The sequence below is a fragment of the Lycium barbarum genome, chromosome 2 (genome assembly GCF_019175385.1).
Source record: "Lycium barbarum isolate Lr01 chromosome 2, ASM1917538v2, whole genome shotgun sequence".
In the NCBI taxonomy this organism is placed as follows: Eukaryota; Viridiplantae; Streptophyta; class Magnoliopsida; order Solanales; family Solanaceae; genus Lycium; species Lycium barbarum.
Genome location: NC_083338.1, coordinates 134,094,755 through 134,120,583, shown reverse-complemented (window position 1 = coordinate 134,120,583; position 25,829 = coordinate 134,094,755). Strand labels below are relative to the sequence as shown.

The 25,829-nt window shown below is 35.6% G+C and overlaps 1 protein-coding gene across 1 annotated transcript; it reads right to left on the bottom strand.

Moving 5' to 3' along the window:
* Positions 1 to 10,755: 10,755 nt before the first annotated feature.
* On the bottom strand, positions 10,756 to 16,631 carry LOC132628949 (peroxidase 12-like). Its single transcript, XM_060344700.1, has 4 exons — positions 16,430 to 16,631; positions 12,145 to 12,206; positions 10,909 to 11,103; positions 10,756 to 10,809 (listed from the first exon to the last, which is right to left on the bottom strand). The coding sequence occupies exons 1-4, from the start codon at positions 16,629 to 16,631 to the stop codon at positions 10,756 to 10,758; spliced, it is 513 nt and encodes a 170-aa protein (XP_060200683.1).
* Positions 16,632 to 25,829: the final 9,198 nt, after the last annotated feature.

Genomic DNA, 25,829 nt, shown 5'->3' with positions numbered 1-25,829 from the left:
AGCCGGGTCACGAGGACGGCCTCCAGCACGACAGACTGCTATGCTTAGAGGTAGACCCCCAGCCGCTAGACAGGCACCACCCGAACTCCCGACAGAGGAGGATGTCATGGACATACCAGCAGCAGCCCCAGTTGAGGGAGTTACAGTTTCAGTACCACCAGAGCTATTGGTCAGGATGGTTTCAGTTATGGAGGCTATTGTTCCTCGTCTAGGTGGAGTTATGCCTCCAGCTACTTCTCAGACTCAGGAGGGTGTGGGTGGTCAGACACCAGCCACCCTTACCATAGAGCAGCGGGTCGCACAGGGTTTTCAGACACCACCACCTGATTTAGCTCCACCACCAGCTGAGGTGGTAACACAGCCAGCAGTTCATCTAGGGGGTACAACTTCAGTTACTGGTAGGAGGGCAAGTGCTACAGATGAGCTTAAAGCTTTCATGGGTTTTGGACCACCGAACTTCGATGCTACTCCTAAGTCGGTGGATCCCCAGAGGTTCATAGATAGGTGTGAAAAGATTCTGATGACTCAGGGTATTTTACACACTCACGGGGTTGACTTCACAGTTTTTCAGCTTTCTGGATTGGCAGAGTCATGGTGGACTACCTTGAGTCGTAATAGGCGTGCAAATTTGCCCCCACTCACTTGGGCCCAGTTTGTGACACTTTTTATGGACAGGTTTCTACCTCCTAGTCAGCGTGATGCTTTGCGCGATCAGTTTGAAAAGCTTCGTCAGAACGACATGACTGTGGCACAGTATGATGCAGAATTCACCAGGTTGTCTCGTTATGGCCTTGAGATCATTCCTACTGAAGAGGATCAGGTCAGGAGATTTGTGAATGGGTTGAAAGGGTCCCACCGTACCGCCTTGGCTACTGAGGTGCGGAGGTCTACTTATGATCAGGTTCTAGATAGTGCTATGCGTCGAGAGGTATACTATTTAGAGGACAAGACTGAGCGAGAAGGGAAGAAGTCGCGCACATCAGTGGTACCCAGTTTGGCTCCATCTGGGAGCAGGGGTGTTCAGGGTAAGGGGTCAGCTAGACCTCCTCAGTTAGCTTCACATAATCATTCTCAGGACTCACCTAGTTCCCAGTCAGCCCGGCAGGGGCAGGGGCAGCAACACCAGAGACGTAGTTCTTTTCAGAACAGGGCTTATAATTGTTCTTCTTGTGGGAAGAACCATTCAGGCAGGTGTATGAGGGGTTTCACTGGATGCTATGCTTGCGGGGAGCAGGGTCATTTGTCTTTTGCATGTCCTAGAGTTGTAGGCGCAGTCCAGCCGGCAGCCCAGCAGCAGGGTGCCATTGCGGCGCCACTTATAGCCGCAGTTCCAGCTAGATCAGTACCACAGGCAGGTCGTGGAGCAGCTAGACAGGGTACTCAGGGTGCACAGGCAGTGGGTGGACAGCCCCGTTTCTTTGCTTTGGCCAGACAGGATGTTGATGTATGTGATGCAGTAGTCACAGGTATTCTCACAGTTTGTTCTCATCCGGCATTTACCTTGATGGATCCTGGATCCACTTATTCTTATGTATCCCCATTTTATGCTACTTGTTTGGAGCGGGTACTCGATTACATAGATGTGCCTTTTCTAGTATCTACCCCAGTTGGGGAGTCTATAGTGGTAGATCGAGTATATCGTGATTGTATAGTATCTATTCATAGTACAGAGACCTTGGTGAATCTTCACGAGCTTCAGATGGTCAGTTTTGATGTCATCATGGGTATGGATTGGTTGGCAGCCTGTTATGCTACACTTGATTGTCGTAACAAGCTAGTTAGATTTGATATACCTGGAGAGCCGAGATTAGAGTGGAAAGGTACCACAGCCGCTCCAGAAAAGCGGATCATTTCTTATTTCAGGGCCCGTAAATTGATTAGCCAGGGCTGTTTGGGATTCATAGCCACAGTTCGAGATACTCGAGCTGAGACAGTGACTATAGACAGCATTCCGGTTGTACGGGACTACCCAGATGTATTTCCTGAAGATTTGCCAGGATTGCCTCCCACCTGAGAGATTGAGTTTTGCATAGATACTTTACCGGGGACTCAGCCTATTTCTATTCCCCCGTATCGTATGGCACCTGCCGAGTTGAGGGAGCTGAAGGAACAGATTCAGGATTTGCTTGATAAGGGCTTCATCAGGCCCAGTGTATCACCTTGGGGTGCTCCAGTATTATTTGTGAAGAAGAAGGATGGTTCCATGCGAATGTGCATTGACTACAGGCAATTAAACAAAGTCACAATCAAGAACAAGTATCCACTACCTCGTATAGATGATTTATTTGATCAGCTTCAGGGTGCGGTCTGTTTTTCCAAGATTGACTTGAGATCGGGTTACCATCAGTTGAGGATCAAGAAAGAGGACATCTCGAAGACAGCATTTCGGACTCGTTATGGCCATTATGAGTTTTTGGTCATGTCCTTTGGGCTTACTAACGCCCCTGCAGCATTTATGGATCTTATGAATCGAGTGTTCAAGCCTTTTCTCGACACTTTTGTTATAGTATTCATTGATGACATATTGGTCTACTCCCGTAGCCAGTTGGAGCATGAGGGTCATTTGAGGGCGGTGTTAGAGAAGTTGCAAGAACACAAGCTTTATGCCAAATTCTCGAAGTGTGAGTTCTGGTTAGATACAGTGGCGTTTTTAGGTCACGTGATTTCTAAGGATGGTATTCTAGTTGATCCAAAGAAGATTGATGCAGTGCAGCAGTGGCCTAGACCTACTACTCCTATTGAGATCAGGAGTTTCCTGGGCTTTGCCGGCTATTACAGACGCTTCGTGGAAGGATTTTCAGTAATAGCTGCACCGTTGACCAGATTGACGCAAAAGAATGTCCAGTTCAAGTGGACAGAGGAGTGTGAGTTGAGCTTTCGGAAGCTCAAGACAGCTTTGACTTCGGCTCCAGTATTGACTTTGCCTATTGGGGAGGGAGGCTATTCAGTGTATTGTGATGCCTCGAGAGTGGGTTTAGGTTGTGTTTTGATGCAGAGAGGCAAGGTGATTGCATATGCCTCTAGACAGCTTAAGAATCACGAGAAGAACTACCCGACTCATGATTTAGAGCTAGCAGCAGTGGTTTTTGCCTTGAAGTTGTGGCGGCATTATTTGTATGGCGAGCCATGTGAGATATTTACAGATCACAAGAGTCTTCAGTACATCTTTAAGCAGAAATATTTGAATTTGAGGCAGCGGAGATGGCTTGAGTTACTAAAGGATTATGATATGACAATTTTGTACCATCCGGGGAAAGCTAATGTAGTGGCGGATGCTTTGAGTAGGAAGTCAATGGGTAGTTTGGCTTCTATCTCAGCCTCAATCCGACCTTTAGCTATAGATTTTCAGCGGTTGGCCAATAGTGGTGTTAGACTTGATGCCACGCCTTGTGGAGGGATACTTGCTTGCGTAGTTGCACAGTCTTCTTTGATTGAGCAGGTCAAAGCTCATCAGTTCGAGGATCGCCGGTTGCTTAAGCTCAAAGAGCAAGTGGAGCAGGGACAGACTAAGAGAGCGACTATTGACTCCGATGGAGTGTTATGGCATGATGGCAGGTTATGTGTACCAGATGTAGGAGACCTGAGGCAGACTATTATGGAAGAAGCTCATAGTTCTCGCTATTCCATACATCCGGGAGCCACAAAGATGTATCAAGACTTGAAGAAACATTTCTGGTGGATGAGGATGAAGAGAAACATATCTGATTATGTGGCTCGTTGTTTGAATTGCCAACAGGTTAAGTATGAGCATCAGAAACCTGGAGGGTTAGCTCAGAATCTCGTTATTCCTGAGTGGAAGTGGGAGAGAATCACTATGGACTTCGTGGTAGGCTTGCCACGTACTCTGAGGAGACATGATTCAGTTTGGGTGATTGTGGACAGACTTACCAAATCCGCACATTATATACCGGTTCAGACTACATTCACAGCAGAGCGGTTAGCACAGATCTATACTCGTGAGATAGTTCGATTGCATGGCGTGCCCATTTCTATCATTTCTGACAGAGGGTCACAGTTCACAGCTCAGTTTTGGCAGTCTTTTCAGAAGGCTTTGGGTACTAAGGTTGAGCTCAGTACAGCATTCCATCCGCAGACTGATGGTCAGTCAGAGCGGGTTATTCAGATTTTGGAGGACATGTTGAGGGCATGTGCCATCGATTTTGGAGGTCATTGGGATGAGCAGTTGCCTTTGGTAGAGTTCGCCTATAATAACAGCTACCACTCCAGTATTGAGATGGCTCCATATGAGGCTTTGTACGGTAGGCGGTGTCGCTCCCCAGTTGGTTGGTTCGAACCAGGTGAGAGGAAGCTTTTGGGTCCAGAGGTGGTTCAGCAAGCTTTGGAAACGGTGAAGGTAATCCAAGACCGGCTCAAGACAGCTCAAAGCAGGCAAAAATCCTATTCGGACAAGAGAGTCCGTGATCTTGAGTTCATGGAGGGTGATATGGTATTATTGAAAGTATCGCCCATGAAGGGTGTCATGAGATTTGGCAAGAAGGGCAAGTTAAGCCCGAGATATATTGGTCCTTTCGAGATCCTAAAGCGAATAGGAGCTGTTGCATATAGATTGGCTTTACCGCCGTCCTTAGCAGGAGTTCATCCAGTTTTTCATGTTTCCATGCTCCGAAAATACTCTAGAGACCCGAGCCATATTGTTCAGGTTATTGACCATGAGGCAGTTCAGCTTGATCAAAAGTTAGCCTATGAGGAGGCCCCAATAGCTATTTTGGATAGACAAGTTCGCCAGCTGAGATCCAAGAGTATTCCTTCTGTAAAAGTCTTATGGAAGAACCATCCGAGTGAGGAAGCTACTTGGGAGGCAGAGCAGGACATTCAAGACAGATATCCCGAGCTTTTCTCTTGAGTCATGTCAAGAGAGTGCATTGGATACAGGTATACTCTTTATGTGTTTTCACGAGGATTAAACTAATAGATAGTGCGTTTATATATTCGCATTTATGTGTTGACTTATTTGAGTTACATTGGTGTTATATTTTTATTTGTAATTTTGCATGATGGTACGGGGTCGCCTGGTGCCCCATTTTGCATGTGATTGATGGTATGGAGTCGCCCGGAACTCCCTAGTATATGTTGATTTATTTATGATGTTTGTTGGTGTTGCTATTAGTAGTTTTATACTAGATATATAAGTGACATTAGTCATAATTATAGGGGAAACTCTGCCCAAATTTCAGTAGGCCTAAGAGACTGGTTGAGACAGTTAAGGTTGTTAATGTGTTCCTCCTTGACCACATGAAGAGTTGTTCTTACGTTCGAGGACGAACATTATTTAAGGGAGGGAGAATGTAACAACCCGATATTTTCCAAGTGAATTTTAAAGTTACGTCCCTAAATATAGCGTAATAGTTGTAACTAGTTTCATATCATAGCAGGTACTCATTATATCCATATAATATGTATATATATATATATATATATATATATATATTTATTGTTGAGAATATTATCTATATGATATAATATTATAGATGGTGAATTCATTAAAAGTAAATTAGTGGGCCAGGCCCACTACTTCACCACTAGTCACGTTAAGGTGAAAGTTAGAATTCAGAAAAATCATTATTCTAGTTATTAGCCTTAAAAGAAAAGAAAAAAAAATAACGAGGGAAGGAGAACCGCATAGGGTTTGCAGTTGCTTCCAAAATATAGCAGTGAAGTGAAAATTCTCCTTGAGTTAAAAGAAAAGCATCAGGTATTTATGTCATTAACTTTTAGGATGTGAAAATTTCTATGTTGCAGTGATGTGTTGTCTAGTGTGATAGGAATGACAAGAGTCTATTGGGAGTAATGATTAAGGGGGTCCACATGATGGTGCTAATATGAAGAATTGTAGAATTAAGCATGAAAAGTTGGTTTCAAAACCAGTAAAAGTAGCAATTCTCTTCTGCATATTTCGTACAGTGCTTATTTTTTGGGGTTTCGTCCCTTTCTTCTTTCTTTCTTCCTTTCTTTATTTTTCTTTCTTTATCTTATAATTATTTTCCTAATAATGCCAAAGGGGTATACCCATTATTACTACTAGCGACACATACATCATTCAAATTATTGATTAAATTTTGCATATAGGAAAAGTTAACGTGAGGATTACAGTGTGCTATTAACCGTATCTTTAGTTTATATATATTATATTTATATACAACTGCTTATTAGTGGTACTAAATTACAGTTTCTATCTTTAAAAAAAAAGAATTATGGAATCAAGGTTGGGGATGTTGGGATTTAGTTCTAAACCCAAAATTATAGGATTAGTTTTCCTAAACTAATTCGGAATATTTATTTATGGAATTGAATAGATTGAGGCTATTGGAGATTGTTTGAAGATTTGACCCTTCAAGAGAGTTGCGTTCCGGTTATAAGGCAAGTGAGGCTTAAACTCTTAGTTTACTTGCTTTTCATAAAAGCATATGGTTTGTGTTGTATGTATGCATTTAAACCATTTAGTTCGTGTGAGTGGGCAAGCATGATCTAGATTGGATAATTTCCAAGTTTCTAAAGTAATGACCGTATGAGTACTTTAGCGTAATTTGCTTAAATAGATACTATTTATACAAATGTAAAGTTTAGAAGTGGTATTGAATGGATGTATGTTCCACTTATCATATCTTCAGAGAGGCATACTTCCACAGGTCCCATTGATGTTCGGTGATAGATAGATGCTAGAATTTTAAGTAACCCGGGTAAGATGGGGGTAAATAATGCCCTCTCCGGAAGACGGGGTAAGACATAGACAAATACGTACTATGTCCCGTGAGCATATATTCAGATTCAGTGTATTTCATGTATTGCTCGTCCGGGTAAGATGGGGGTAAATAATGCCCTCTCCGGAAAACGGGGTAAGACATAGATAAACGCGTACTATGTCCCGTGAGCATAGATTCAGATTTAGAGTATTTCATGTTCTGCTTGGTTGTGCTTCATGATTTTAGCTTAGCTTCAGTGTTTGTATATATTTAATATACTTGTACTGTGTAATTGCTTTTATGCATTATCAGGAATTTCAAAGACTTGCCCCAAGGGTAAGCTGAGAGTGTCGATGATCTTGCTGGGTCTTTTAGACTCACACTTGTTGATGTTGTATGTGTGCAGGTGTGGTTAACGGTGACCAGGTAGCCGATACTTGATTCATTCCAGCTTTGTTCAGTCCAGTTCAGTGGAGGTGAGCCACCATTAGATCATGGCGGCCTCTTCTTCTTTAGTCGACTTAGTAGTATTCCGAGCTTCGTCTCGTACTTTTCTATTCAGACTAGTAGTTTCATGACTTAGACATTTTATGGGTTGATGGGCAAGACTCAATATTTGTATTTCGCTTCCGCACTTTTCGTTATATTATGAGACTTTGCGTATTATTCATTTTATTCGTTAATTTTTGCATGATTAGCTTAAAGGGTTCGCCTTATGGGTAGAAGCTCGAAAGGTGCCCGGTCACGGCCTAAGTGTCAGATTTGGGTCGTGACATGTGGGAATTGAAATTTTTCCGTTCAGTTGTGATATGGTCGTTTACGCCCATGAACAGTGGTCGTATTTCAATTTACGACCATGAACAGTGGTCGTATTTCAATTTACGACCATGAACAGTGGCCGTAAACTGAAACCAAGAATTTCTGAACATTCTGGAATTTGACATTTTGAGGTCATATGGAATTTGACACTTTACGGTCCGTATTTCAAAACGTGTTTGGAATTTGGGAAAACTTCCTTGATGAAAGTTGTAGAGCATTGAAATACCTTTCCAACGGTATCTTACGGGGGTCAAACGGACATCTGTGCAAAGAGTTATGGTCATTTTACTGAAGAGATGCAGTGCAGTCCATATGGCAGAATACGGACCGTATTGCAGTTTACGGCCCGTAAACTGAAATACGGCCAGTATTTTGCTGGACGTAAAGTGCAAAGTTCCAGAACACTATATATTCGTCCATATCAGTTCAAATCATTATTTTTCATTCCTTCAAGCCCTAGAACGACTTCCTACCCTCTCCCATCATCAAGAACACCAAGGTAAGCCTACTCAAATTATTCCAACTCAATTCTAACACCTATCCTTGTAATCTAAACAAGAAATTATCATTCTAAAACTAGGGTTTTCTAGAAAACCCATCTGAAGGTTCAAGAATTCAAGATTTTGGAAATCTTCTTCAAAGCTCAAGTCTTTAATTCAAGTTTTGGAGCAATTAAGGTATGTAGAACTTCCATCCACATGAGGGAATCTCTACATTCTTCCCCATGCTCCGTTTCTTGATATCCATGAAGTTCAAACCCTAGGGCATTAAACCCAACATATTGGTAGCCCGTATTTATGTATTTATGTACATGAATTTTGTATCTATATTCGTTATTGTATTCCTAATCTTCCATTACGGTTATTAGGAACCCTAGCTTAATCCATGAATCATGAATTCTTCCTCATGTATTCTCATTATGTTTATATGAAACCTTATGATTTTATGTAGCAAGTTACAAGCATGTTTTCAAGTCAATTATATATATATATAATTATGAACTATTGTTATTACTCATGAATCAAGAACATGTTTGCAAGACTATGACAAGTTATCTCATGAAACCATATTACAAGATATTTCATGAAACCACGTTTACAAGTTATTTCGTGAAATCATGATTACAAGTTATTTACAAGTTATTTCACGAAAATCATGGGCTTCTTAGCCAACTATATTATGTTCATGTTTTGGGAATTGCTTAGTTAACCGAGAAGGCTCAGATAGCCTGAAACTACGTAGCCACCGTAGGATAAGGGTTGTCAGCAAGGAGGCAACACCTTCATTATGCAGTTTGAATCCTTACATGCTTATTATTACTTAAATCTCATATCCCTGACAAGGTTGTGAGTGTTCTACTGGTAGGACGCAAGTACCAGACCATGTTGTCGGTTATACTATAGCATTCCCCACGATACAAAGTAGTTTTACATACAAGTATTTCTATTGATTACTGTTTTAAGACTTCACTCACGTTTCATGTTCATGTTCAAGTTACATTCAGTTTCAGTTCATATCCTATATCTATGTTGTGCCATGTTCTTCATTTCAGCAGATTTTACATACTAGTACTATTCACCATGTACTAACGTCCCTTTTGCCCGGGGCCTGCACTTCACGGTGCAGATACCGATTTTCAGGAGCATACATCTGCGCAGTAGGATCACTTCAGATATCAGCTTATTGGTGAGCCCCACTTCTCTCGGGGTTCAACATGGAGTCTGCATTAGTATTTAGTTTATGGTAGTCCAGTGCCATGTCCTGGTAGTTAGTATTCAGACATGTTTTAGAGGTTTCATAGACATATGTTAGTTCACAGAGTCAGTTATGCTTTTATGTTTGCAAACTATTGTGTTTCCATGATATTTCATGCTATGAGATAATTTCAAGACTTTATTCCGCAAATTACATTTTCATGATTTATTTAAATTGCATCATATAGATTATGTTGTTTTGATGCCCATGTTGACAAGCAAGCCATGAGGTTCGCTCGGACACATGCAAGCAAGGCCCGAGTGCCGTGTTACGCCCAGGCCATGGTTCGGGGCGTGACAAAGCTTGGTATCAGAGCCTAGGTTCAAGGATCTTTAGGGAGTCTATGAAACCGTGTCCAGTGGGGTCTCTTTTATATGTGTGAGGGCCCCACACATATAAACAGTTGACCACCAAGACATTCAGGATTGTCTCAATTCTTTCATATTCTAGATCGTGCAGTTAGAGCAGTACTTTTAGAATATCTTTCTAATTCGTGCGTGTACGTATTTTCAGAAAATGCCTGCGAAAAGGAAGTACACCAAAAAGGCTAAAGCCACCAGCCAAGGGGCTACTGCAGAAGCAACTCGGGAAGAGACTGTTCCGACTCAGACAGCGAGTACAACACTTGCTTATGAGATTATCTACAAGTTCTGTATTTTACATTTGAATACCATACAATATTAGGTGGGGGCCTAAGCATCTCCAACCCATTGCACCATTTTTTACACCAAAATGGTGCAAATTAACTTCAACCCATTGCACTATTTTTTACACTAAAAAAGAATATTCCTTTTATGTTCTTCTCTCTCTTCTATATTATATTATTTTCTTTTACCTAAATTTTAATTTTTAATTTCATAAAAAACCTTTCTTTTTTTCTTGTTTACATATCCATCCCATGTAATTCTTAATCCTTTGTTATATAACCATTTAATATAAAATTATTTTATACCATAAATTTTTAAATAATATAAATTGTAAGCAAATATTATACGTTATACATATTAATGGATAATTCAAATAAAAGTGAAATCAAATAAAAGTGAAATAATTAGGTATATTAGGAATTTAAATGTAAAAATTAAAATTTATAATATGTTAAATTAAAAGTGTATATAATAAGAAAATAATAATAAAATAATAATGAATAGTAATGGTGTAGATGAATAGGTATATTAGGAATCTAAATGTAAAAATTAAAATTTATAATATGTTAAATTAAACGTGTTATATAATAATAAAAAATATATTAATGAATAGTAATGGTGTAGATGAATAGTGTTGCACCAAATTTGGTGCAATACTATTTATGCACCAAAATGGTGCAAAAAATAGTGCAAGGTTGGAGCTCCAAAACACCATTTTTTGCACCAAAATAGCATTTGATGAAAAAAATGGTACAAGGTTGAATATGGCCTAAGTGCTTTGAAAAGTAATGACATAAACCAAATACTCATTCATGATACCTTCACAGTCTAATTTATGAAATTTTCCCACCATGATCCAGTCTTAATTTCAGGAAAGTCCTTTTTTTCTAAATATAGTTGAACTTTATGTTAATGATCTATAAAAGTATATAATTTTGGTATCAAAAGGAATGTTCAGTAGTAAAAACATAGGAAATCGATCTTACCAAGACAACGGAGTCCCTGGCAGCAATGGCAGTAATATCAGAGCAAGACACAACTTGGCCACATTTAGCTTGGATCCTTTTCCTAAGATCATCAATGATCTTGAATGACTTCTTTCTTAGTGTCAAATTAGGATTTGCAGTCTGTTCACTTGGCCCTCCCGCTGATCCATCCAGCAACACTGAACTATCACATCCCTGCATTATATATCCAACAAAAACTTGAGTTAATTAATCTACTTTTAAGTAAGTAATTAACAGAATGAACACTTTTTGTTTTTAATTAGTATGATTCAGGAAAATGACACATTTTTTAATGTACAAACTCATTGATTTTAAATTTCTTATTTACTCGTAATAAGCATATTTTTGTAGCCGTAGAAATATTATGACATATTTAAATCACAAGTTCTAACGTGAATGTGTGGGCATAAGAGATAAGATTATGAATGAAGTTATACAAGATAAGGTGGAGTGGCTTCAGACAAGACGAGGGAAGCGAGACTGAGATAGTCGTGTCTGTGAAGAGAAGGTGCGTGGATGCACCAATAAGGAAGTGCGGTTGATTAGGAGAGGTAGAGATAGGCCGAAAAAAATCAGGGAGGTGATCACATAGGACATGCCTCATCTTCTGTTTATTGGGGATATGACCTACAGAGGTCGAGGATTAAGGTAGAAGGGTAGTATTTAGGTGGCTGAGTATTGTCGTACTTTTATGTGGGAGAGGCAGAAGGTATAAGTAAGATTTGCGTACATCCTACTGTTGACACCCAATTTCGTCCCTCCATTATTCCAATTTATTTCTTTGGCTTCTAAATTTATTAACGAGCTAAATATTTTATTTTCACTACTATTTTTATTTTACTACTAGTAATATTGTTACTTTCATTTTCCCTATTTTACTATCAACATTACTAGCATTACTTTATCACGAATTTCAAAATGGTTCGTCATCATCTCATTTTCGGATTTTGTACTCGTTAAATTAATTATACTTTAAATTAAGTCTTTATTTTCTACATATTAATCACTAATTATCATCCTTATATATATACAAGTTAATCACTTAGAAGTTGTAGAAATTAATCACTAAGAAGCCCAAAAAGAATTAAATTGAAGGAGAAAAGGCCATAAAACTTCAGCCAATTAATGGCCCAAACTACAAACATAATATGCTCCAATCCGCAGCCCATTACCTCGTTCACCCAACAGACCATCCCATTACCCATTTCATTCGACCAGGACAGAGACTGTCCTTCCGTTTCCGTATAAATCTACACTGCTCGGTGCTTTGTCCATTCCTGGACGAATATGAACAAATTAAAACCTTCACAAACCAGAGAAGGTCGAACCATTTCGAGTAAGGTCTGAATCAACCACGTGAAAGGATTTCAACGTCGGATTGGTACGGGTTTGACTCAATTTCGAATTTTCGATTTTGGAATTCTCGCTCATTAGAACCCTAACCCTAGTATACATTTCATATAAATACACCCCTTACGAGACGTTTTTTTTTTGGAACCACCGGATACTTTACCACACTCAACATTTCTATCTTTCCATTACTACTTTAAATTTGGGATTTGTTCAAATTCGATTCGGTTTTCGGGTTCTTTTTAGCCGCGGATTCTTCTAAATAATCAATATTTTCCTCAATACCTATACTGTCGGGTATTCTTTCGAAACATTAGAACATTTGTTACACTGTCGCTACTTCGAATTCGGGTGTAGATTCGAGAATCGAGCCCAGTTCGCTGCACTCGAAGAAGGTAAACAAGCCTTCTTTAATTAGTTTAATTCCAGTTTTAATAGTTTAAGAAGTGATTATGTGTTCATACATGCTGGTCGTTTCAGTTGGTCGGGTTGTAGTTTAGTAACTTAGCAGGATTATGCACATTCATGTTTTGATTAGTTTGGATTATGCACATTCTTGTTTTAATTAGTTTAACTTCGGTTTTAATAACGTTCATATGTTCATGTCTTAGTTTAGTTTTTCTAGTTTAGTAGTTAACAGTCCTACACGTTTATGTTTTAATCTGGTTTGCTTTAATTTCAGTTTATAAGTGTTTATGTGTTCACACATGTCTGTCGTTTCAGTCAGTTTAGTTCGTTTATGTGTGTTCTGTTGTTAGTTAATCTAGTCTTAGTTAGTATCTTGATAGGATTCGTGTATATTTTGTGTTTATCTAATTGCAGTTTAATGGTCGATAACATAGTTGCTGCTAATATGATTTTTCAAATCTGTTTTAAAACCTTCTTAATAACATTTTCTCATTTATTCTATGCTTGGTATATTGCCCTCTCGTTTGATCTGAATTTGCTTAAAATTGGAGCTTCAGCCTATTTATAAGCTGTTGTTTTCATAGTGTCTTCAATCTGTCGTTTGGATATGAAATCTGTTGAATTCTGTTTTCATAAGTGCTTTCATAGCAGCCCTTTCTTCTTCTGAAATCTGTTCTTATACCCTTCAACTGAAGCTTTAAAAAACACCAAGTAGAACCAAGCATGTCTTTATTTGAGTTAAGTGTTGATTTTCTGTTTGAGTATATAGGAGATATACCTAAATATACTAGATGTATATAATTCCTGTATACCTTTGATATACAAGAATTTGTATATTAAAGTATATATAGGGTATATCATTTATGTGGACTCTGGATTATTAGTTTGTGCATCATATTGGTATTAAGTTGGACCTGGTTCATAATTGTTTGCTTCTTTGGGATATCTCCTTTATATGTTATTAGTTGACTTTCTCTAAATCTTTCTTACTGCTCAAACGACAGTCACTACATTTTAGAACGAAATGCATCTCAATTCCCAGAACCCTGCCTTGTCAAGAAGCTGTTTGTTGAACATTTGGAGATGAAACTGTGTGTTGCTTTAGTTTAACTTTGCCAACAATTACTCTCTTTTGATCTCTGAAATCCTTGTCAATTTATTTCTGATGGCAGATGACTCTTTGGTTTAAGTTTAATTTCATTTGATAGTAAACTTTCAGTTTCTTGGACTTATTGGTTGCTTGCTGCCTTAGTATTTCCATCTATATTGATCAAGAATGAATTAGAATCGTACAAAGGAATCTGTATTCTGCATGCTAATGTCAATTAACCTTATGTAGTTCTCTTTCCTTTTGCTTCATTTATTTCTATTATTTAACGTCTACTGGCTAAAATTAACGTCCCAGCAGCTTTCACCTTTAGTTCTATCTCCATGCCTATTAATGACTTGGTCCCTTTACTAATTCCTTCATTTTCCTTTGTTTGCATGAACACCGGAGCCGAAGAGTCTCACTTTGAGAATCAACGACGCCGCTATCACACGGAGCCGTGCATCCTCGATCATTTCATGTTTTACATCGCTCAAAGAGAAATTACGAAATAATCAGATCTTTCTGTCGGGAGTTTATTTTGGCTAACGTATTTGTTGATGATGCTTGTTTATATGTTTGGCATGCCTAACCTTTATTTGTATTTGTTTGACTAATTGCTAAGACTTAAGTTACTATAATTTAAAGCTAAGTTTCATTTAAGGTTTCGCTTTAGATATTAATATAGTACTTCCTCTTACATAGAACGCGACATTTAAACATATGGAATTGGATAAGTGATCAGTTTACCACATTGTACTGATTTTAAAATTGGCCTTCCAAATTCGTACTTGCCCTGCCGTAGTTTAATATAAGTGTCCTACTAAAGACTATCCGCCTTTTTTTTGTTTATTTCTTTTACTAACAACTCACGTTTTTCTTTAATCTAAATTGGATCTTCAGGTCACTAACACTAAATTGTATTTGTTTCATCATGGAAGAAGCTTTTGTATTTACAAAAACCGTTCTCAGTTTCCGTTCGTCGTACCAGAGCGGATCTAAATTAAAATATTTTTCGACTATCAGTTTGAGTATTGTCCACCCTTTGACATAACTTTTTACAGCCTCGCACAAAACCTTTTTTCAATTAACCTTAAGTCCGGTCGGTTAACCATTATTAATGGAATTTAAAGGATGCCTAATACCTTCCCTTTAAATTAGTTGAACCCGTACCTAGAATCATTTGGTTTCGTAGACTTTAAAATAAAACCGACTTTAGATAATACTTTAATTAACCTTAGCTGCCCTAATTCACCATAAATAACTAGGTGGCGACTCCCTTCACTTTAATTAACCCCGGAATTATCAGGATGTTGTAAACTATTTTGACTCCGGTTAAAATAGGGTATAACACCTACCCTTTTCACACCCCACTTATGAGACTAGGCTTGGTATGTTTAAGTTCTAGGAATATTACTGCTATATATAAGAGAGGATCTCAAATTTTGTAGTCCTCACATGAAATTTTTGTCTCTATTTATCCCTAATATAAATTTTAATTACTTAGCAAATTCTCATACACTTTTGTAATTTTTAAGAATTTTAAAGACTTTTATCAATGCCACTAACAGTGATGATGTCATGAAGAAGGTTGTGGCCCCCACAAAGCACACTCATGCATATTGAGTCTTTTATGTGGAAATATTACTATATTAAATTTACTTTTAAACTATATTTTTACTTAAGAATTTATGATACACATCTAATAATTTATTATGTTATTTAAATTCTATCATAAAACTGGCTTAATTATTGAGTTAAAATATTATTCTTATAATATTATTTATTATTTATTGATTTTTTTTACCATTTATCATTCGCTATTTTAAATTTTATTCATCAGATTAAACATATATTTTTTAAAATTTCTCATGTAATTTTGTGTCGTACATGCTGACAAATATAAGTAATTTACAAAGATTTCACTTAAGGTAGGATTAAGTTTTAAATTAAGAAAATAAACACAAATAACTTATATCATTACTGAATGCTTTAAAAGGTATAAAAACAGTAAATATAGTCCCTCTGTCTCAATAAAAATGTTCCAAATTATGATAGTTAACTAATCAAATTTATGTGCACACTCATTCAACAATACATTTATCTAAAAAATTACTATATTAAAAGAGGAACTATAAATATTATTTCTATATATATTCTAAAAATGTTTGAAAAAAACTATAGTTAATTGTAAAAAATATATATTCTACTTTTTTTTAATATTAAATATTTTGCGAAATATCAGATATTAATATCTTATATAATTTAAGACAAAATAGTTAAGTTCGACATAAAAAAGTTATTACAATGTAGATTTCATAAAATGGATCATTAAACTAAGAAAATGAAAAAGAAAGCTTAAAGTAAGAATATTTCATTGACTTTTCAGTAAAAAAATTTGTGTGGTTTAGTTTGAAAGAACGTCTACAAAAGTATTTTATAATTATATGAAGAACATTTAATTATTTATATTTATTTATAAGTTAACTTTATTGATTTCATCATATAACAATATTTTTAAAAATATCAAATTGATGTTACAAAATCAAAAAAACAGAAAAAAAAATTACAAATTTAATTTTTAACGTCGGTTTGGCCCAGGCTTAGCACGGGTCAAATGACACTAGTTTTAGTATATATGAAGGCGGAGTAAACCAGCAGCTTGGCCCGCGTCATCTTTGATCTGTTTTTCAAGCCCCTTTCTAATGATGGATTCAAGCTGAGGGCAACGAGACTGATAAAATGACCATGAAAGACCATTCACTATAGCAGGCCTCTGTGCTTCAGTGACAAAGAAGATCAAGGAAGAAGAAACAGCAAGAACAAGTAGAAAACTTGCAAGACCTGTAGACACCATGGCTGCCGTCCTTTTCTAGATAGATTCGTTAGTAATTGGTTTGATTTATTTTAGCTAAAAAAAATCAAACCGGATCAAATCAACCCGACATTACGTGTATTCGATTTTTAAAATATTTTATACATAAAAATATTTATTTGTAACGTAATTTGTAAATATTTAAAAAACAATTCATAGTTTTTTGTCTTTTATAATAATATTTTAAGCTTAAACTTAAAATTTTGAATGTCAATAAGTTTTATATCCCATAGATGTTAGTAACTCAAATAAAGTTCAAATCAAAACCAAGTCAACACTAATGCTAACAAAAGAAATTCAATTATAACACTAGGAATGACAGTAATGTTTGATATCTATTATTTAGTTTTGCATAATTAGTTTAGAGCGTAAAAATACATAGCTTAATTTTTTTCTTTATCATGTAATTAATACTTATTAGCCGTACTTATTTTAGCATAACTTAGTATTTAGATTAAAGTCATTTTCTTTAGGGCTTATTAATTAGCAATAATTATTTTAATCGATTTTATTATCTTTTTTGTTGAATATTTTAATACGATGTCATCACCCATCTCACATTTTGTGTTATTTTCTTAAGAAATACCTTAGTTATATAGTTGTATCTTAGTAGGACTAAAGAAATATTTGAAGTAAAAGTCATACGTTTTGTATGAAGACTTTTTCGGGAAAACCCCGAAAAAACCGAATAACCCGAGAAAACCCAAATTTTATTAGTTTAGTTTGGTTTATAAATTTAAAAATCTAGCGCAATTAGTTTGGTTTGGTATTTGAAAAATCCAAACCAATCCGATCCATGTACACTCCTACATAGGATCAGAGGCGGATCTAGGATTTGAAGGTGTCGGGTGCCATAATTTTCTTCAATGTACATCTTGTTAGGAACGTGTTGGGTCGGGTCCATCTCTTTTTAGTTTATTCAGGTAAACTTAATAGGCCTTTTTTTGTTTGCAAATATAAAAATTACATCTCAAAAATTAAGAAACGAACATTATTAACATCTTAAACAAGGAATCACACCCATTAACAACAAGGTAAAATCAACATTTTTGCCAAGGGACTTGCATCTTTTATGTATATTAAAAAATGAACTTGCACAAATATATTCAATAAGGGAATTACACCAATCAAAATAAGAAAAACAATAGAAAAACTCGTAATAACACCTCATAAGTAAATGTAGAATTAGATAAACTAAAGTTCTCAAAAATAAATCATAAATTGTTAAATAAATCATAAATTTAGGAATGCGTACTAAATTTCCATCACAATTTAAATAGTAAAGTGATTTAAATTGAATTTAACAATTATAGAATAGCACAAATTTTTTTATAATACACTCCCTTCGTCCATTTTTATTTGTCCAGTATATTAAAAATAAATGTCCACTTTTACTTGTAAGTTGTACAGTTTGTAAAATCAAGACATAATTTACCATTTTATACCTATTTTACCCTTATTATTAAGTACTCCAATTCTTTTCTCATTTTATTTATTGCTTATTAAGAGTGTTCCAAGTCAAATATAGACAAGTAAACATGGACGGAGGGAGTAATAAACAAAAGAAATTATAAAAAATAAAAAATTGAATTTTGATCTCAATCCAAAATTCCCATTGAGACACAAGTTTTTTTATTTAAATACTCACAAATTTGAGATTAAGAAAAATGCTTAATTTAAGGTATTTTGAAGTTTCTATTTGTGTGTTCTCGCTAGAGATCACAGATAAAATAATAGAATAGAGGAAAGATAATATAAATAATAAAAAGATAAATAGAAAATTGAGAGAGCCGAAAAGGAAATTACTGGTACAAAATAACTAAAAAGCACAAAGAAAAATGGGAATCGAAAAAGTTCAAGATAGATTCAAACTTGTGTCTACTAACCAAGACACCTTTATCTAATTTGCGATTGGGAGTGACAGAATCAAATATTTAACCTAATTTAAATAAATTGTAATATAAATATATAAAAAAATTATTAATTTAGGAGGTGCCATGTCACCCCAGCTAAAGGGTGGATCCGCCCCTGCGCAGGACAATAGTGACTCCAAGAGTCTTTAGTGCTAGGTGCAAAATTTCGTTTAGTGTGCAAGTATCTTTGCTATTATTACATTCAATAGAAAAGCAAAATATGCATGTTAGCCGCCAATAAAGCAAAATATTCAATTTAATTATTTTTCTTTCAACAACTATTACTTAATATAGTGAATAAATTATGTTAACATCTTGACTTTTGTGTTTAATTAAATAAAATAGAACGAAAAGAGTAACTTTTAACGCAACGAGTTTTAACATTTAGCGTCTGCTTGTTTCACATCGGGGAGGCTGGGTTTTTTTTTTTTTTTTTTTTGAAATGTGTTATTTAATTAATTAAATATATTTAAAATAGTTTTGTTTCTCTTATAATTAATTTTTTAACTTTTAAAAAATGAAAAAAAAATATTTTCTCACGCTCTTTATAGCAGTGTAATGCACGCACTATGCCACCTCAGCAAATTGTTTCCATGTGGCACATTAAAAGTAGTCCTGGAGGGTTCATATGGTATGAGTTTCAGTTGAAGGGTCTAAATGGATTCCACGAACAAGTTTGAGGGTCTGTTAATGACTTAAGCCAATAAATTAAGGTAGAAATACATACTATTAATTATATATATATATATATATAACACATATTGTGGAGGACCCACATTAGGGTAGAAGGCTAGTAGATGTTATACCCCATTTTAACCGGGTTGAAGCGGAGTACAACATATTGGAGATTCCTATATTGCTTTATTTTAAGGAGTCGCCACCTAATTGATTTAAGGTGAATTAGGACACCTAATTATTAAATAAGGTAAAGCTAACTAAACCTCCGTTAATAGTCTGCTTAATCAGTGTGATTCTAGGTAAGAGTTCTATATTATCCTAAAGGGAAGGGGTTAGGCATCCTTTAGAATCCGTTAACTACGGTTATCCGGCCAAACTTAGGTTAATTAATTAAAGTTAAATATAATACTTAAATTTTAAGAAAATAACTTGAACATGTTACCAAGGTTTTAAAGAAAATATAATAATGCCATTTAAACTAACTTGTAGAAAAATATAGTAGTTTGCATAGAGAAAGATGTTTTAAAAATGAAACTTATAAATGCTGTTAAAACTTTGAATAAAATAGTAATGCTATTTAAAAATAAGACTTGTAGACAAATATAATAATTTGCGTAAGAGAAGATTTTAAATGCTATTTATAATAAGACCTATGAAGACTTCAAATAATAATGCTATTGAAAACGAGACTAATAATTTGCATAAAAGGAGATTCTAAAGTGCTATTTGAAATAAAGTTATAAATGTTGCTAATGCTTTAAATGGAAGTAGAATAATGCTATTCAAAATAAGATTTTCAAAATATGATAATTTGCATATAAGTAGAATAAAATGTGGGTTTGCACAGTATTTTAATAAATATTTGAAACAAACTAAACGATGACGTATTAATTGACTTGGCGTTTTAGAAGTGTAAACAAAATTATGTTTTATTAACTACATTTGGCTAAAATATGCATAATTTGGATAAGCCTTAAAAGATGTCTACAAAATATTTTAGTTCTTATTTGCGTGTTAGTGGCGTTTTAAAATTCCCAAGATAATAAAATATGATTCCTTTAACTCAAAATATGAATTTACGCTATTGAAAATCAATTATTCTAAAAGTAAATATTATAAATACTACAAATGACTTTAATATAAAAGAAGAAAATGAAACTTACGGAACTAATTATTAGTTTTCCTTAGATTGACTACCCATTACTAAAACTAAACCCCACTAAATTCTCCTATAATTCATCTAAGCTAAGAGACAAATAAAATAAAGTGTTAGTCAAAACAACACAAGTTAAATGCAATAAATACAAAAAAAACAAAATAAAAAGAGAGGCACAAGAAATGTAAATAAATGGGCTCAGCCCATTTTGGGCTGCTGTGATCATGCATGCTGTTGGGCTTAGGCCCAGTCATTTTTATGGGCTGCTGCAGCTGTTCCTACTTATTGGGCTTGGCCCAGAATTTGTTTTTCTTTTTTTTTTTTTTTTGCGGACAGGGCTGATGGGGGATGACCCGAGAAGATTGCGAGATTATGTTGGGCTTTCAGCCCAACACCGAATGCGGACGAAGAATGAGTCCCTCGGACTCATACGCGATAGTCATGCATAAAAACGAAAGAAGAAGGGATTAGGATATAATCAGATGAATAAGATCAACATATAAAATATACACTCAAAGCAGATCATGTATGTGCTGTGTATAATTAAGTATACTGACTTAATTTGATACGCTCAAATTACACCTATTATTGGTATAACGCGGACGTTGTCAAATATAGTAACCCAACAAGGTTGGGGTCGAATCCCACAGGGAATATGGTGTGAAAAGGTTACTAAAGTCGTAAATGCTAAGTTCTAGGTCTAATATCTTAATCCGATAATGTTGGTAAAAGTTGGGTTTTGTCTATGACTAATTTCTAAACTATTGTTTTGGTGGAAATTTATGGTAAAAGAAACTAAGGTTGTGTCCCCGTTAGATAGGGTGTATGATCATGGATATTGATCTTGATATACTTGTAATGGATCATTATATGAATGCATTTAATCTCTATGTGAACCTCTACTATTTCCCAATAAATAAAGATTATATCTTTCTATGATTTTCCCAAATATAAGAAAGTGATTATGAAGAACGATTAATCATGCCAAGTAAACTCCTCTTATTCCTAAGTGAATTTATTAAACAAAGTTTAAAGCTTTGAGTTCTTGTTAATTATTCTTACCAACCCTAATTATTTTCCCAAATAAATTAAGGTTTATGGCTTTAATCAATGTTTGCAACCATTAATTATGAATGAAGAATGAAGAATAATCAAACCCTAATAATCCATATTGTGTATATCAATCACAACACCCAATCACAAAACACCCATCATTGGGTTCACAACCCTAGTAAGGGAATTTAGCTACTCATGACAAAGAACAAGAAATAAGAAATTGAAGAATTCATAAATGCTTACTTTGGAATAAAAAAAGAATTGGTAATACTTGAATTGATGTTTGAATCTTCAAAAACTAGAGAGAAGTTTTTGTTCTAAGTCAAGAGACAAAAATATATTGAATGCCCACTATTAAAACCCTACAATGACTATTTATAGGTTTTGAAAACACATAAGTTACAGATTTTGCACTTCAGTCCCGTCATGACGAAATACGGTCCGTAAATCACTTTACGGACCGTAAACATGGTTTACGCCCAACTCGTTCACTCAGCTGTGTGCAACTTATCCTGCCAAAATACGGACCGTAAAGTGGTTTACGGTCCGTAAACTGCTTGGTCGTAATTCAACATCTGATACTTCGACTTTCTGCCAGATGCAGAACTGGTTAAATACGTGATGGAATACGGACCGTAAACTGAAATACGGTCCGTAAACCTAGCTCGTAAACCACCATCTTCTCAACTTGACTTTCTGGTTCTGTTATCCTTAAACACGACCATGGAATACGGCCCGTATTGTAGAATACGGACCGTAAACATCACTTTACGACCTGGTTCTGCACTTCAACTGTGATTGTGCCGAATCTGTTCCTTTACCTGAAAAACACTAAAAACCACGTAAAATCACATAGGCTTGCTTAAAAACAAGTAAAACTTAGAGTCAAAAAGCATCGATTGTGGCGTAAAACCACGCCACATCATATACCTCATGTATATATACTATCAAATACAACATGCTTGCCACGTAAAGACATAAAAATTTGAACAGGCAGGAACACAACATGCCTTATAGATATGACCCCTTTACTTCTTGATAAGTTAACAGAGATTAAGCACACCAACTAGTTGACATATATCTGATGGTATAACCCAAAATGAGGAAGATTAAACACTGCCTAATCATGTGGAATTTAAACAGGTGCCGAAACATAACATGCTTTACGGATCTGACCCTTCATTGCCTAATTTTTATAAGGCAGTTCAGGGACAAGGAAAACAACAACCCAACACTCCATGGAACATTGACTAAACGCAACAGTCTATTAACAACTTAACGACCTTCAAAACCCTTAACTAAGTGTAGCAGTCCAGCACTCTATATTCCATTTGAAATAATTCAGAACACACAGAATAAAACAAACAAGCATGCAGGTGTACATCATAGGCAGAACTCAAATGAGGTATATGGGGAATATTCATGCATATACAGGACCGACAAAGTTTTCTAGAGACTGATATCAAACCACAGAGACTTACAGGTATATTTGAATCAAAACATACCGATATCTCATGCGTAAGTAAACAAAACAGCCCATTAGAGGATCAAATATATATAAGAATTAACCAAGTTGAGACATTTAACAGATTTCTGGGCCAAAGTATGACTTTAAACAAGTATCGCATCAGTTTATCTAGCAATGTTTGGAACCGGGCAGCATATAGCTTCAAGTTTGAGAAAGAAGGCTCATATTCAATAGGGTAAACCCTTTCATATATACCATTTCCGAGATTTGTGACTTTGAAGCATCAATAAGCCAAGTGACACAGACCTCGTAGCTTAAAATAGACATTGGAAGGGACATACAAAGATTCTGGCCACTATTAAGCCAAGTAAGCAATCATTTTAGCCTTAAGGATGGTGTTTTTAAGCCTTATAGGCATGATGGTTCCACTTTGTCACACATAGCATAGAAGGAGGGCGGTATCCAATTCAGACAGCACAATAAGATGACAAAACAAACTAGTGTACCAAGTAGGGGTCACAAATGACTTTAAACTTTAGCTCTGAACAAGTATAAGCATGCTTCAATTGTCAGTATCCATTAATCAGGGAGATAGTTCAGTGTACTAATCTAATTGTAACAAAAAAAGAAAGAAAAAAAATCAGGGGGGCATGTCGGACATGCATTTAGACAGGGGTGGGCATACATAGTGACATTTTACCTAAACAATCAACCAAATCACTAATCATATGAACCTAGATCCCCTTAACATATAAGCAGACTTCTAAACTAACAGAACATAGCGTGGGTCAAGTATGATCCAAGACAGGCTAGCATTCAATCACCAAGATGTTTCTAGTATTATTCCCCTTTGTCATGCTATCAGAATGCCTCTAGCATAGTACATGAACCATATAAGATTTTGACAGGACTACACAATACAGTTAAAAAGGCAATGAACAAGGGTCAAAACAAGTAAACCGATCCCAACTACTAAGAATTAACTAAGGCAGAGGGACATTACTCATCTAGTATAGCTGCCACATAAACACACTAAGCTTGTACATAAAAGCACATTTAATTGGGGTGGATTAAACCAAACAGCATGTGACCAACATTCAGGAGTAAGAAATCAAATGCAAATAGCAACAAGGCAGCTTAAACATGATGAAATTAACTATATCAATATACTTGGCAGGCTTCTAAATCATATTTGGACATGGCAATAGACAAATTCTAGGTCCATAGTTTAACCTAGATGCTAACAACAATCATGCTCTCACAAGAGGGCTTAACCAAACTAAAATAACACTTGTAAAGAACAGGCTTGGCTCAAACAGGTTAAACTAAACTCTGTTTAACATAACAGATGCATCAGACTAGTCTAAATTGATATACAGGACCAAATGGACTGAACTAAGCCACTCCACAAAGATGAGTTTCTACCACTAAACAACATTAAGACATATGACATTTTATTTGACTGATACATAACCAACATGCATGCTAAGTTAATCTAACATATTAAAGCTTCATCTAACAAAGATGGATTAAACTAGATATAATAAGAACTAACCAAAACTTTGACCAAGATTAACATACCGAAGCATACTACATGAACCAAATTAACCAACAGAGAACAAACATTTTTTTAACCAGATTCAGGCTAAATTAACACATAAAGCATCTGACACGGATAACCAAATAAACTAAACAATTAAGAGTTTGTAGAAAGAAAACAAAAGAAAGAAAAAGAGGAGAAGATTACCTTTTTTCGGAGGCAGCGAAGTGGGTATGGGGGTTTCCAATCCACACTCGAAACACTTCAAAAACCCGAGCTTGAATTCACTCGGAACCGAAACAGTAGCAAAGGCTAAAAAAAAACGAAGATGATTTCTTATTTTTTGAAATAATTTCCAGAAAATCTTTTAAAATTGATAAAGACTCCTCTTTTTCATAGATTCGAAGCAGCTAAGAATAATCTTTTCTTAGGGGGATATCGACCAACTCCACTTGTTCTTTTCAGGGGATTTCGGGGTTCAAGATCTGTTTTGTAAAGGATTTTTGCGATTCCTAGGCTCTCCGAAAACTTGTCCCAAACGATTCAATCCGCCACTATTTATAGGTTTTTTCTTTGTGTTGAAAAAAGAGAGAAGGAGGAGCGGGAGAGAGAGAATAGCGGGGGACAAAGAGAAGTGGGGGACAGCGGGGAACAGGGCGAAGTGGGGGGCGATGAGGGAGAGAAGAGGGAGAGAAGAGAGATGAAGAGGGGGAGGGGGCGGCGGCTGAAGAGAAAAGAAGGAGAAGATGAAGGAAAAGAAAATGAAGGAAACCCTTAGGGTTTCCTTTGTTAAATGGAAAAACGGGTCGGGTCGGGTAATTTTGTGGGCTGGGTTATTTTAACCTGTTGGGCTGGTTGTTTAAAATGTTGGGCTGTGGTGAATTAAAGTGTGGGCTGGGCATTAAAACAGGCTGATGAATAAAATGTAAGCTGAGTAATGAATTAAATGTGGGCTGGTCTTGCGAATTAAGCCTTAGCCCAAATAATTTTAGAATTTAATTATGGACCGAATTAATACAGACTAAATATTATTTAATGAAATATGTAATTATTAGTGCTCAGATGATAAGATTATATGACATTGTAATAGCTGTGCAATACTATTTAAAAAAATAAAAATAAAATAAAATAAATAAACGCTATTAATTCTGCGAAATAAATGCATGCCTAAGGGGGTAAAATGTCGAAACGCAAATTGTGATAATAATAATAATAATAATAATAATAATAATAATAATAATAATAATGGTAGTAGTAACGGTAGTAAAAGATAATGACAGGATAATGAAATGTCGGTATTAATTATAGTAAAATATAAATAATTATTTTTTAAAGTTGTCAAAATATTGGAAGCGTAAAATAGGTATTT

Excerpts from the sequence above, each read along its gene's own strand:
- LOC132628949 (XM_060344700.1), bottom strand. The coding sequence starts at position 16,631 with ATGGTGTCTACAGGTCTTGCAAGTTTTCTACTTGTTCTTGCTGTTTCT. Across the intron at positions 11,104-12,144 it reads GAAGGACAGTCTCTGTCCTG|GGATGTGATAGTTCAGTGTT; the intron begins GTCGAATGAAAT and ends TATATAATGCAG. Across the intron at positions 10,810-10,908 it reads CCAGGGACTCCGTTGTCTTG|AAAAAAAGGACTTTCCTGAA; the intron begins GTAAGATCGATT and ends AACTATATTTAG.